The sequence below is a fragment of the Thalassophryne amazonica genome, chromosome 12, assembly GCF_902500255.1.
Source record: "Thalassophryne amazonica chromosome 12, fThaAma1.1, whole genome shotgun sequence".
Taxonomy (NCBI): domain Eukaryota; kingdom Metazoa; phylum Chordata; class Actinopteri; order Batrachoidiformes; family Batrachoididae; genus Thalassophryne; species Thalassophryne amazonica.
This window is the reverse complement of record NC_047114.1, coordinates 9,499,419-9,514,076: the sequence shown is the minus strand read 5'-3', so window position 1 is coordinate 9,514,076 and position 14,658 is coordinate 9,499,419. Positions and strand designations below refer to the sequence as shown.

The 14,658-nt window shown below is 41.4% G+C and overlaps 1 protein-coding gene across 1 annotated transcript in view; it reads left to right on the top strand.

Moving 5' to 3' along the window:
• vcpip1 (valosin containing protein (p97)/p47 complex interacting protein 1) overlaps positions 1 to 13,846 on the top strand; it is a 33,830-nt gene extending 19,984 nt beyond the window's left edge. The window contains exon 3 of the mRNA XM_034182804.1: positions 9,320 to 13,846. Coding sequence (XP_034038695.1) covers positions 9,320 to 10,086 — 767 coding nt within the window. The 3' untranslated portion in view covers positions 10,087 to 13,846. The remainder of the gene's footprint in view (positions 1 to 9,319) is intronic.
• The last annotated feature ends 812 nt before the right edge of the window (positions 13,847 to 14,658 follow it).

Sequence of the window (14,658 nt, the reverse complement as noted above, 5' to 3'; positions counted from 1 at the left end):
TTTTTTTTTCGAATGGTTTCCAAGTGCCAGTCTGTAACAGCTTCTGAAAAAATTCTGATGGAAAAAAAGTCCTTTTCATTCCGCCATTTCCAGACAATGAAAATCCGACGAGGGGGCGGGACCACTCCTTCCCAAGGCGTGCTCACAGGCGAATGACGTCACTGACAGGCGTGGAAAAACTCCCGCATGCGCACGAGGGTTCAAGCATGTCTGACGTAAAAACATATGAATGAAATCCATATAGTTTTTAAAAAAAAATAAAAAGGACCGTTACTTTATGGACAGACCACGTATTGCCTAAAAACTAAAAGAAGAGAAAAAAAATGGAAGCGGTACAGGAGCAGGAGTCATTCTGAATGGGAGCGGGATGGGAGTGAGAGTCATTTTACCAGGAGTGGGACAGAACAGGATTTTTTTTTTTTTTTTTACTCTAACCCTCCAGAATGTGCTCGTAATGCTGGAGTCTCACACAGTCACCGTTCAAAGACAGGATTAACACGGGTTGTTGCAGAGTTCAAGAAATAAAGTTCTCTTCCTAAGAAATCAAATCAGTTTTATTTATATAGCGCCAAATCACAACAAACAGTCGCCCCAAGGCGCTTTATATTGTAAGGCAAAAGCCATACAATAATTACAGAAAAACCCCAACGGTCAAAACGACCCCCTATGAGCAAGCACTTGGCCACAGTGGGAAGGAAAACTCCCTTTTAACAGGAAGAAACCTCCAGCAGAACCAGGCTCAGGGAGGGGCAGTCTTCTGCTGGGACTGGTTGGGGCTGAGGGGAGAGAATCAGGAAAAAGACATGCTGTGGAAGAGAGCAGAGATCAATCACCAATTATTAAAAGCAGAGTGGTACATACAGAGCAAAAAGAGGTGAATAAAAAGAAACACTGGGTGCATCATGGGAAATCCCCCAGCAGTCTAAGTCTATAGCAGCATAACTAAGGGATGGTTCAGGGTCACCTGATCCAGCCCTAACTATAAGCTTTTTCAAAAAGGAAAGTTTTAAGCTTAATCTTAAAAGTAGAGAGGGTGTCTGTCTCCCTAATCCGAATTGGGAGCTGGTTCCACAGGAGAGGAGCCTGAAAGCTGAACGCTCTGCCTCCTGTTCTACTCTTACAAACCCTAGGAACTACAAGTAAGCCTGCAGTCTGAGAGCGAAGCGCTCTGTTGGGGTGATATGATACTGTGAGGTACCTAAGATAAGATGGGACCTGATTATTCAAAACCTTATAAGTAAGAAGAAGAATTTTAAATTCTATTCTGGAATTAACAGGGAGCCAATGAAGAGAGGCCAATATGGGTGAAATATGCTCTCTCTTTCTAGCCCCTGTCAGTACTCTAGCTGCAGCATTTTGAATTAACTGAAGGCTTTTCAGGGAACTTTTAGGACAACCTGATAATAATGAATTACAATAGTCCAGTCTAGAAGAAATAAATGCATGAATTAGCTTTTCAGCATCACTCTGAGACAAGACCTTTCTAATTTTAGAGATGCAAAAAATCAGTCCTGATCACCTGATCCAGCCCTAAGCAGTCCTACATATCTGTTTAATATGCGCCTTGAATGACATATCCTGATCAAAAATGACTCCAAGATTTCTCACAGTATTACTAGAGGTCAGGGTAATGCCATCCAGAGTAAGGATCTGGTTAGACACCATGTTTCTAAGATTTGTGGGGCCAAGTACAATAACTTCAGTTTTATCTGAATTTAAAAGCAGGAAATTAGAGGTCATCCATGTCTTTATGTCGGAAAGACATTCCTGTAGTTTAACTAATTGTTGTGTGTCCTCTGGCTTCATGGATAGATAAAGCTGGGTATCATCTGCGTAACAATGAAAATTTAAGCAATGCTTTCTAATAATACTGCCTAAGGGAAGCATGTATAAAGTGAATAAAATCGGTCCTAGCACAGAACCTTGTGGAACTCCATAATTAGCCTTAGTCCGTGACTCCCCATTTACATGAACAAATTGTAATATATTAGATAAATATGATTCAAACCACTGCAGCGCAGTGCCTTTAATACCTATGGCATGCTCTAATCTCTGTAATAAAATAAAATAAATACACTTCACACAGTGAAATGAAATACACTTCACTGTTCAGCAGTTCATAGTTCATAAGTTGTATCCAAAGGTCAGAGGTCAAGTGCTACGTGTTGAAGCACAGCGCCAATTAAACAGGACTTGATGCAGCTCGGCTAGGTTCTCAATTATTTGATATCAGAGTTCATGCAGTTCTTAGGCAGAGTTCTTAAGACAGTTCTTTATAGCACAGTCACAAACAGGAACGAGTGAGAACGGGATCTCACAGAGATGAGGGGAATTTAACTGCCGTTCAGTCAAGAAGCGCTCCACGCCGGGAGCCCAGGAGTTCCCAAAGTGGCGTTGCAGTGCAGGTAGTTAGTACAAGGGTCCAGGTCCGCTTGGAAGTTGTACTGGAATCATCTGGAACATCAGGAAGAGACAGTTTGCTCTAATGCGGGAGTTAGAGGGAGAGACCAGTGTTACCTAAGTTTAAGCTGCAGGAAGCTTTGGCATCATGAGTGCACAGCTGGAAGACCCGTTCAAGGTCAGCAGTCAGGCTTGGTCCTTCGGGTCTCGATCATCATGGTCTTGATCATGGACGAGGCCTGGAAAAACACAGGAAAGCAAGGCACAAACAGCAAAAACATGTACGTCTCTGGATATAAGATCTGAGAAGCATCAGGCATGGCTCATGGAAGCATCTGGCAAACTTCTAACAGCAGTTCAGAGTTTATATAGTCTCTCATATAATCAGTCACTCATAGAATTCAGGTAAGAGAATAAATCTGAGGATCACATCTAGTGGGGCGCAAAACACATGACAGAAGTTAAAAACGGAGTTCAAGGCTGAGGCCGGGGGGAAATCCTGACAGTCGGTTTATTTTAAGTGTCACCATGTTGTCACCGTAAGTGAAAAGTGTATTGTGTTTGATGTCATCTCTTCCACCATCTGTGTTTTTATGTGAAAAATAAGAGTGCCACCTTGTGGCAGAGTGCAGAAAAGACAAACACTGTGGCTTGCCACAAAATGAATTGCTACGCAACCTGAGAAGGTATCACCATGCTGAATATTTATATATTAAAAGTATGCGTCAGTTTATTTAGTATGTTCATTACATAATATAATTTTAAATATGTTAAAAATACATGCAAGACGCAAGGAAATGAAAACACTTATTTCCATTGTGGTCCATTTAAAATCAAATGACAAAATAGAAGTAATGATAAAATAACAATATTAATAATACCGATAATAATAATGATAATATCAACTGTGTGTATGATAACAAGGACCTAAACAATTTATAAATACATTAAGACAGTAAATTAACACAAAATAATTACGTAGATCAAGCCGGTAGCGTGTTACTGACTCACTGTCATCCTGCATACAGAGAATATCTCGGCTTCCTCTCTGTCATTTCTGCCATCTTCTCTGTTTAAACACTCTTAGGCTTCTTAAAAGTCCTCCTCACTACTCTTACCAGTTTGGCACCTTAGGAGCTCTCTTAAGGCCTAAGCTGCTTTGCGGACAACTTTCATCTTACCAAGGGAAAATTCTAAGAAATTTCTAAGAATTCGAGGAATTCTAAGATTTTTCTTAGTATAACATCATTAGGAGCTATTTTTAGCCTTACATTGCTTTGTGGATACGGGCCCAGGAAACTGCCTTAGAGCCACACTTTGACTTCTCCACAAGCCACAGCAGCAGCTGGAACCGTGGTCCAGATGGGATGCCAGCCAGTGTCTGACTGATACTGGCTTGGTACACACATTGGTTGACATGTTGGAGCAGTGCATTCTGTGTTGATGGTAGCCTTTCCATCAGTTTCACCCTGTCAGGAAAGAGCTCTTGCTGAAGGTCATTAACCTTGCTGTGTTGAGTTGTGCTGTCGTACGTGGCACAGGTGAACTGCTCAATTGCACTGAATACCGGAGATGACATGTCTTCACGGATGAATGCTGTACTGAGGATGATGCTGTGGTAAACCCTTCAGTCACGGTTAGGAGTGATTGCCAGGTCTTTCATGCTGATTTCTTCCCTTTACCATGAAACTGGGATGTCACGTCACATCCGGTGAAGGCATGGAAGAAGGGCGGTGCTTGACATTTGTCTTCACCAAGCTCCAGGCAGACAAAGTTAATGTGGTAGTACCGAAAGTGCACCAAATCCAAGCCACAGATCCAAGTCAGGATACCGATTGACAAGACAGTAGAAAACTCCTACAAGGATCGCAACCACGTCTGTATCCACAATTCTGACAAGAATGGATGTTGCTCTTTTCCTCAGGGTATCGTGCACATGCACTTTTGATGCAGAAAATAACAAATTATAGTTTTTATGCCACTTGACACAATTTACATTGACATCATTTGCCGTCACATCATTATCGAAACAAATACAGGCAGGCAATGATTTCAGTTCTTTAAACCCCTGTACATTTTTCATGAAGTCCTTGTGTGCTTATGAACCTTTGCCATACTATTGTGTTACAGGACACTTTAATGCACCGTCTGCTGTACTGCATATGATGCACTTTGGCCAATCCATATTGTGTTGACTTCAGTCCTCACCAGTGCTGTTAGTAACTTCACTACATAAAGCATGGTAAAAATAAACTGCCACCTGAAGTGACAGTACTACCTAATTTTGACCTTGGCCTGACCTTAACATTTAAAATCAGGTACCCCTCCCCTCCTCCAAAAATGTTTGTATCATCCTAAACTATGCATGTACCAAATTTGGTGCTTTGGGCCAGCATGTAACGATTTGGACATTTTTTGCCCATAAGCCACCCCACTAATAGTCATGATGATGGAAGGGTGAGTCCCACCACATACAGTGAGGAAAATAAGTATTTGACACCCTGTGGTTTTGCAGGTTCTCCCACTTAGAAATCATGGAAGGGTCTGAAATTTTCATCTTAGGTGCACATCTACTGTGAGAGACATAATCTAAAAAAAAAAAATAAAAAAAAAAAATCTGGAAATCACAATGTATTTTTTTTTTTTTTTTATAATTTATTTGTATGTTACTGCTGCAAATAAGTATTTGAACACCTGTGAAAATCATTGTTAATATTTGGTACAGTAGCCTTTGTTTGCAATTACAGAGGTCAAACGTTTCCTGTAGTTCTTGACCAGGTTTGCACAGACTGCAGCAGGGATTTTGGTCCACTCCTCCATACAGATCTTCTTCAAATCTTTGAGGTTTGGAGTTTCAGCTCCCTCCAAAGATTCTTTATTGAGTTCAGGTCTGGAGACTGGCCAGGCCACTCCAGGACCTTGAAATACTTCTTACGGAGCCCCTCCTTAGTTGCCCTGGCTGTGTGTTTGGGGTCATTGTCATGCTGGAAGACCCAGCCATGACCCATCTTCAATGCTCTTACTGAGGGAAGGCGGTTGTTTGCCAAAATCTCGCAATACATGACCCCATCCATCCTCCCTCCAATACAGTGCAGTCATCCTGTGCCTTTTGCAGAAGAGCACCCCCAGAGTATGATGTTTCCACCCCCATGCTTCACAGTTGGGATGGTTTTCTTGGGGTTGTTCTCATCCTCTAAACATGGTAAGTGGAGTTGATTCCAAAAAGCTCTATTCTGGTCTCATCTGACCACATGACCTTCTCCCATGCCTCCTCTGGATCATCCAGATGGTCACTGGTGAACTTCAAACGGGCCTGGACATGTGCTGGCTTGAGCAGGGGGACCTTGCTGCCCTGCAGGATTTTAAACCATGACAGCATCATGTGTTACGAATGTAATCTTTGTGACTGTGTTCCCAGCTCTCTTCAGGTCATTGACCAGGTCCTCCTGTGTAGTTCTGAGCTTTCTCAGAATCATCCTTACCCCACAAAGTGAGATCTTGCATGGAATCCCAGACCGAGGGAGATTGACAGTCATCTTGTGTTTCTTCCACTTTCTAATAAATAATCATAACAGTTGTTGTCTTCTACCAAGCTGCTTGCCTGTTGTCCTGTAGTCCATCCCAGCCTTGTGCAGGTCTACAGTTTTGTCCCTGGTGTCCTTAGACAGCTCTTTGGTCTTGGCTGTGGTGGACAGGTTGGAGTGTGATTGATTGAGTGTGTGAACAGGTGTCTTTTATACAGGTAACAAGTTCAAACAGGTGCAATTAATACGATACGATACTTTATTATCAACTTAGGGAAATTTGTCTTGGACTCATGCTAAGTGCCTTTACAAAAGGAAAACAAATGAATACAAATAGAAACACAGCCACATCTATAACAAATTAACATGACAGGAAATCAAGAGAAACACCATAAGTGTTGCACAGTTCCAGTTTTAGACATTATTGTTTAGCAATTTGATAGACATGGGGACGAATGAGTTTTTGAGACTATTCAGTCTGCTCCGAGGGACTCTATACCTTCTCCCACAGGGAAGGAGAGTATACTCTGTATGGAGGACATGAGCTGTATCCGTCAGTATCCTCTGAGCTGCTTTCAGAACAGACTCTTCGTAGAGTGAACTGAGGGACTGATATTGTTTCTTTCCAATTATCTTCATTGCATTGTCAATTTGTCTGTTAAGTTTTAAGTTGTACAGAGAGGTTGCCGTACCAGGCAGTCATGCCATATCTGACTAGGCTCTCTAGAACTGCCTGGTAAAACAACAACATTTTTTGATTGACTCCATACAAACGAAGTCTGCGGAGGAAGTACAGTCTCTGATGGAGTCGAGAACACAGACTATCCACATGTACAGTCCAGCTAAGAGTGTTGTCTATGTGCAGCCCCAAGTACTTGTATGAGCTGACCTGGTCAATAGGAGTACCATGTATGACCACAGGAGTATGGTCCCCAACAGTCCTTGGGTCCAGAACCATTTCCTTGGTTTTGTTAGCATTTAAAACCAAGTGGTTGTCATCACACCACTGCACAAAGTGTTTCACTTCAGAGAAATACTTTGTTGGACTTGAATCTTTGTGCAGTAGGCTCAAAATGGCTGTGTCATCAGAAAATTTAAAAACAAAGTTATTACAGTAGTTATTTGTACAGTTATTGGTATAGAGAGTGAAGAGGACAGGAGAACTAACACAGCCTTGTGGTACACCTGTGCTTGATGGTTTGAGTACCAAAAGAGCTCGGTTAACTCTGACTTATAATCTATTAGTTAAAAAAGAATGGTACTAGCTAATTAAAAATGGGTTGACATTCATTTATTTTAGCTTAGATGGTTCTTTTAGCGTAGGTATGGTTGTAATGTATTAAAGGCTGAACTCAAATCAAATCAATTTTATTTATATAGCGCCAAATCACAACAAACAGTTGCCCCAAGGCACTTTATATTGTAAGGCAAAGCCATACAATAATTACGGAAAAACCCCAACGGTCAAAACGACCCCCTGTGAGCAAGCACTTGGCAACAGTGGGAAGAAAAAACTCCCTTTTAACAGGAAGAAACCTCCAGCAGAACCAGGCTCAGGGAGGGGCAGTCTTCTGCAGGGACTGGTTGGGGCTGAGGGAGAGAATCAGGAAAAAGACATGCTGTGGAGGGGAGCAGAGATCAATCACTAATGATTAAATGCAGAGTGGTGCATACAGAGCAAAAAGAGAAGGAAACACTCAGTGCATCATGGGAACCCCCCAGCAGTCTAAGTCTATAGCAGCATAACTAAGGGATGGTTCAGGGTCACCTGATCCAGCCCTAACTATAAGCTTTAGCAAAACGGAACGTTTTAAACCTAATCTTAAAAGTAGAGAGGGTGTCTGTCTCCCTGATCCGAATTGGGAGCTGGTTCCAGAGGAGAGCCTGAAAGCTGAAGGCTCTGCCTCCCATTCTACTCTTACAAACCCTAGGAACTACAAGTAAGCCTGCAGTCTGAGAGCGACGCGCTCTATTGGGGTGATATGGTACTAAGAGGTCCCTAAGATAAGATGGGAACTGATTATTCAAAACCTTATAAGTAAGAAGAAGAAATTTAAATTCTATTCTAGAATTAACAGGAAGCCAATGAAGAGAGGCCAATATGGGTGAGATATGCTCTCCCCTTCTAGTCCCTGTCAGTACTCTAGCTGCAGCATTTTGAATTAACTGAAGGCTTTTCAGGGAACTTTTAGGACAACCTGATAATAATGAATTACAATAGTCCAGCCTAGAGGAAATAAATGCATTAATTAGTTTTTCAGCATCACTCTGAGACAAGACCTTTCTAATTTTAGAGATATTGCGCAAATGCAAAAAAGCAGTCCTACATATTTGTTTAATATGCGCATTGAAGAAGAAATCAACCAGTAAAATCCATGCATGTGCAGTAGGATCTTCCAAGTGCTTAAGTGAAAGGTGGGTTAAGCTGTTGATGGCATTATCAGTGCCTCTACCCTGCCTATAAGCAAATTGGAATGGGTCGAGTACAGGATTGACGTCCGTCTTGAGAAAAGATAGCATAATCTTTTCGAAGCATTTGCTTACAACAGATGTTAAAGCTGTTGGCCTATAGTTGTTGTTTTCAGATGAACATGATTTTTTGGCAATTGGAACAATAATGGATCTTTTCCAGAGAGTTGGTACAGTATGAACAGGTAAAGAATACAGGTAAAAATACAGGTAAAGGGTGCAGAATAAGAGGGCTTCTTAAAGAGAAATTAACAGGTCTGTGCGAGCCAGAATTCTTGCTGGTTGGTAGGTGTTCAAATACTTATTTGCTGCAGTAACATACAAATAAATTATTAAAAAATCTTACATTGTGATTTCTGGATTTTTTTTATTTTTTTTATTATGTCTCTCACAGTGGACATGCACCTAAGATGAAAATTTCAGACCCCTCCATGATTTCTAAGTGGGAGAACTTGCAAAACCACAGCGTGTCAAATACTTATTTTTCTCACTGTATTACCATTTTTCTAAATCCAGTATTACCGTAACATCATCTCTTATATCGTAACTTATAGCTCTCCATCTCTTTCTCTACCCACATCTACCTCATCATGTATTTTAAAATCTCGTAACTCTTTCTGTATGTCATGTGACCTGAGATATTTGCAGTTTTATGAATTAAAGCCTTTTCTAATCGCCTGAAAATTCACCTCATGCAACGTTAAAGCTTTTTTTTTGGGGGGGGGGAGTTGATATTCCAGAGTTTTTTCTGAAGTACATCAGTTTCTGTGAAGCATCTTCTCAATTTGGAGGGGAGTGGACACCCATCGAAACTTTACAGAACAGGTTTAGGAGATATGGAGGAGATCGTGGAACACACAGGGTAGTGCCAAATGTCCTTGGAGATGCTTTTCTGAAATTGTGTCTTTCTAATTGTTGCTTTTCAGGGCTGATGGACGGGAAGCATTGCACGCTGCCTCACCTGACGGGGAAAACATTTGTCTACAACGCAGCTGAGGAGCGACTGGAGCTGTGCGTGGACGCTGCCGGTCACTTCCCCATCACTCCAGACGTGGAGGACCTGGTAAAGGAGGCGCTGGTCCAGCTGCGCTCAGAAGCGGCCTCCAGGGGCAGCAGAGAGGGCAGCCCCTCCCATGGCATGCTGAAGCTTGGCAGCGGCGGCGTCGTCCGTAAGAAAGAGCAGCTGCAGAGTGTCACCGCCTTCCAAGGCAAAGGCCACTCCCTCGGCAGTGCTGGAAGCTCCTCCCCTCCAGAACACAGGCCAATCACACGTCAACACAGCAGCGGCGTGGACTTGAGCTCCAGTGTGTCCCAAGGCCCCCCTAACCTGTCAGACATCCCCGAGGATGCCACCAGGGAGCTGGTCCGCATGGCACCAGGGTTTGTTACCACAAAGGACGGGCGTAGTCTGGACCCCAACCTCATCGAGCAGCAGCGACGGAAGCTGCAGGAGATGGTTTCCTCCATCCAGGCTTCCATGGAGCGCCACCTGAGAGAGCAGCAGGGCATGGCAGCTGGAGGGATCAGCAAGGAATGGACAGGGGGAGCTAAAACGGGTAGCAGCCAGGCTTTGACAGCCGTCAGCCACGAACCACCAGCTGCAACTCTGGACGGGAAGGTGGAAGACCCGGAGGAGATGGAAAGCCAGGACACTGATCCAAGCAATGCCACCGAGCCCATGGATCACTCCTGATCGCGAGCGTCCTCTGCCGCAGTCTTCACCACGCCCCTGGCACCGCGCCACCTGGCCGTCCGTCTTCTGTGAGTCATAACATCACAGAACGGATCCAAAAGCTTCAGTCTTTCTCATGTTTCTTCATCTTTACTGCATGACTAAAGAGCGAGGGGGCTGTCCTCTGCTCACCTGCAGACTCGGGTTGTGACTAATAACCGGCGATATACGGGAATACGCCGTCTGTCGATGCATCATTGACGCAAACATCACTGTAAGCTCTGCTGCACTTCGGAGGCGTTCACTCTTATTGATGTGTTTGACTTTTGCTTTATTTCAGCTGTGAAACTGAAAGAAAAATGCAGCCAATGATTTTAGAAAATAATTCTTTTTAAATAATATATTTTGCATCATTACACTTGTTGGTGATGTATCGTTGGCGACCGTCTTGCTGTATATCGCAGGTTTCCTGTACAGTCATAGCAGCGTGTCTCGCCATCAGCTAAGATCCGCCCACCAAATCTGGGTCGGATTCCAGCAGCTTGAAGAACACACTGAACACCTGCCTGCAGGAGGCGCTGCTGCTCCCTGGCAGCACAAAGTTCTACAGATACGCTTCAATGTGCACACTCCTAACCGTGCACTAGCCTCGCTAAGCAACAGAGCCTCACCAAATTCTGCTTACCCATCATCCTGTCTGTCTGAGGACCACAGGGCTCCGTTTAACTCCCTCTTTGCCCAAAATGCCTTTTTTTCTGCTTCTTCTTTTTGACACCGCCTCTCAAAGTTACGTTGGCAGAATTAAAACTTCAAACTTTTTTGGAATAAAGTTGTCATCTGATGGGAAAGTTTTTTGCTCAGTTTTGAGAATAAAGGCGCTTGTATGAGCACCGTAGCTACAGGGTGTTTATTTTGTTTTGCCAACACCCATCTTGCGGGGTGCAGCAGGATGTTTGAGTTTTTGTTTTGTGTGGTGCATCAGTCTGTTCTCACAAAAGTTTTTTTTTTTCTTTTTTGTGAAGGAGTTGAGGCACACATTCATTGGTGTCCTCATCGTTGTACAATTTTCATTAATTTCTGCTATTTTAGTCCTTTGAAAATCTGAACCATTTGTAAGATGATGACAAAGAAGAAAAGTAGTAATTATGCAGGAAGGTCATGATGTTGTGAAAATGATCACATTTCCAAGAGGAAAAAAAAAAGTTGGCATCCCCCCACTAGCAATCTGACTTTATTCATGCAACAGAAATATCCTTCTCATAGACTTTGCAGCAGTATATGACCCCCCCCCCCAAAAAAATTAAAATTTAAACAAATATAGTAAATTAAAATGTTTATTTGCATACCAGTAAAACTTTGCTATTAATGTACAACTTTATATTTCAACGGCACAATTTTAAAATTTGTGAGGGTTTTTTTCCCCCCAGAAAAATTATACGATTCTCTCGTAAAACAGTGACTTTTCTACCCCCATCCCCCCAGCCCACAAAATTTACAGTTTTATTGTTTGACTATAAATTTTTCCTACAAATTTATAACTCTTATTTCCTGTGAAATTACAACTTTTTTGAGGTAATAGTATATTTTTCTTGAAACACTACAGCTGTATTTTTTATAATTTGACACCCATTCTAAAAAAAAACTAATAGCAAAATAATTAGCAAAATTCCATATATTCTGCTCACAGCTTTGTTCTTTTTCCACACAAAATTACAAATTGAACTTTTAAACAACTTTTTTCCACATAAAATTGCAACTTCTTTGTTTTGTTTTTAATTTAATAGATAGATTGCTCATAACCAAATCCATGGTATGGCGCACAAACAAAAACAAATTCATACTTTGACAAAAGGAAAACACTAGAAATCAAAATTCAATACAAATCCAGAACCCCTTTCAAATAAGCACCAAGTTTACAAATAATTTTCCTGTTATCAGATTGAAGCAGTAACACAAACTTATGTTTAGACGGACACTCTCTATAAAAAACAGGGATATATTTTTCTCTTAGTCTCTTGACCTCATAATGTGTATAAACAAACAAAACATGGAATTCATCTCCCACAGAACCACTATTACAAAGGTTACAAGTCCTCATTGATCTGTCCAGGCCTTTGTATCTGCCAGTGACCTTGGGGATCCTGGTGTTATTAGTTCTCAGGTTGCAAATGGCCTGCCTGTATTTGAGGTTTTCACACAATAGATACTTTTCTAATTTGAATTATTTTTTTAGTTCAACGTAAACGTCACACGATGTCATTTCCCGTAATTGGCTTTTCCATTTTTGTACATACTGGTCCTTTAAAATCCGTTCCACAGTTAACTTAAGCCACTGAACACTACTAAAAGACTGTGAGGACCACATGTAGGACAGACCACATTCATCCAGGGTGTTCTTGATCTCCTGCAGCCACGGGGACATGAAAACACCCTCACAGAACTGTTGATACAAATATTGATACATATGTTGTACTAGTTTGTTGTCATTATTTGCTATCAGTCTCCTCCAATACCCAATGATTCTCTTTTTTTACAGCTATGTGGATGAGGAATCTGCCGAGCTCACCATAAACCAAGTTGTTGCATGTAGATACTCTAACTTTCAAAATATATTTAAGAAATCGAATGTGCATTTTTTCTAAAATATCAAATTTTCCATAACCCCAAACTTCACATGCATATAACATAACTGGCATTACTAACTTGTCAAATAAATCAAGGGTGACATCTAGTGGCAATTTGAGGTTTCTACATTTCGTGAGCAAAGCAAACATTGCCCTTGAAGCAGAATCATGCAACTCTTCTAACTCTGATACTGTCATAAATTATATTAATTTTGTCTTTCTTCTGTTCACATTACAGCTTTATTCTGGTAATTTGACAGCTCTGGCATTATTTATTCCTTAAAATATGAACCTTAATAACTTCGCTGTACGAAGTTCTCATTTAAAATTTGTGTTTCGTAAAGCTGTCATTAACGTAAAATGAGGCTCGTCCAGTCAGAGCTTCTGCAAGTCTTATGGTTACAGACTGACTGACACCACCTGCTGGCAACCAAACTTACAGCAGATGTTTCTGATGCCGCCACCTACAGGCCAGTAAAATATTACTCATCCAGTTTTGACACTTGTGCCATCAGAATCAAGTTTATTGCCAAGTAAGTTCTCGCATACAAGGAATTTGATCTGGTGTCATTGGTGCATAAACAACAATAAAAACAAAAGGAAAAAATACTTCTGTAAGAAGTGAAGGAGTCAAATAGACAAATGGGCAAACTATGTTCACTATCAAATAAATATAACGTAGTGGAATGGGGTTTCAGACAGTGATGTAGTGATGGAGGAGGAGATGATGCAGATAATATTTCAAATATTAAATCTATAAACATGTTTAACTGGTGAATTGGCCCGCTAGTTGCTATGAAGACAAGTACAGGGTTCTAATTTGTCACAAAAAAAATACTATAAAAATGAAAAGTGCAGGGTTAGTAATTTTAATCTCACGCAGGCTGAAGGCTCAAAGTGGGAGTATGTCGAGGCAGTTTCCGTCCGCCCCGAAAAGGGTATAAACATCATGAATTCAGCTCCTGTCATATTTTTAGGAGGAATTTTGTGAAACATGGTATAAGTCCTTGTTGGTAATGTTCCTATTATATCGTTCAAGTTGGGCCTGTTTTATGGGAAATGTGGTACTCTTCCTTGTTTATAGGTTGGCAATGCACATATTGTGATATTGTACAAGAGTGTCCGCATTCTGAAATAAACTGTAACATACCTTGAAATATCAGAATGTAACAAGCGCCTGTACCGACGCAGCATTTGCCAGCGGGGGATTGTGCTTGCAGGACACTTTTATGTTTGATTGTGGATATTTTAACAAGTCATTTGTTAAGACTTTCACAATAAAAGTAATTTATCTAATGCCGTATAAAAAACAAACATCAGATTGAACCTTAGTAACAAAATTAATTAGATAAATGTCGCAGTTTTTCAAAAAAAATTCTGATTCCATGAAATGAGAGTTTGAACCAAGATAATGTTTGTGAAAAACATCAGCAAAGAGGAAAAAGAGGATTCATGTATTTGTTGCTGATAGTTCATGTTGACACCGAGCTGTGCAGAGTATCAACAAGCAGGTTCGTCTGTGTCTTTCGGCTGCTCCTCCCATTAGGTGTCGCCACAGCAGATCAGTCGTTTCCATCTCATCCTGTCCTCTTTGTCTTCCTCTCTGTCACACCAACCACCTGCATGTCCTCCTTTAGCACATCCATCCTCCCTCTTGTCCTCCTGCCTGGTGGCTCCATCCTCAACATCCTTCTCCCTATATACCCTGGGTCCCTCCCATGCACATGTCCAAACCATCTCAATCTTGCTTCTCTGACTATAGGTTATATCACACTAAAAAGTTTAGAAAGTTGAGTATGATTGTGATTAAAAAGCTTCAAAGTCCCATAATTCTCTCTGCATGGGTAAAGACTCCTACAGTAGTGCTCAGAGTAATAGTAGTGCTATGTGACTAAAAAAATTAATCCAGGTTTTGAGTATATTTCTTATTTACATGGGAAACAAGGTACCAGTAGATTCTCACAAATCC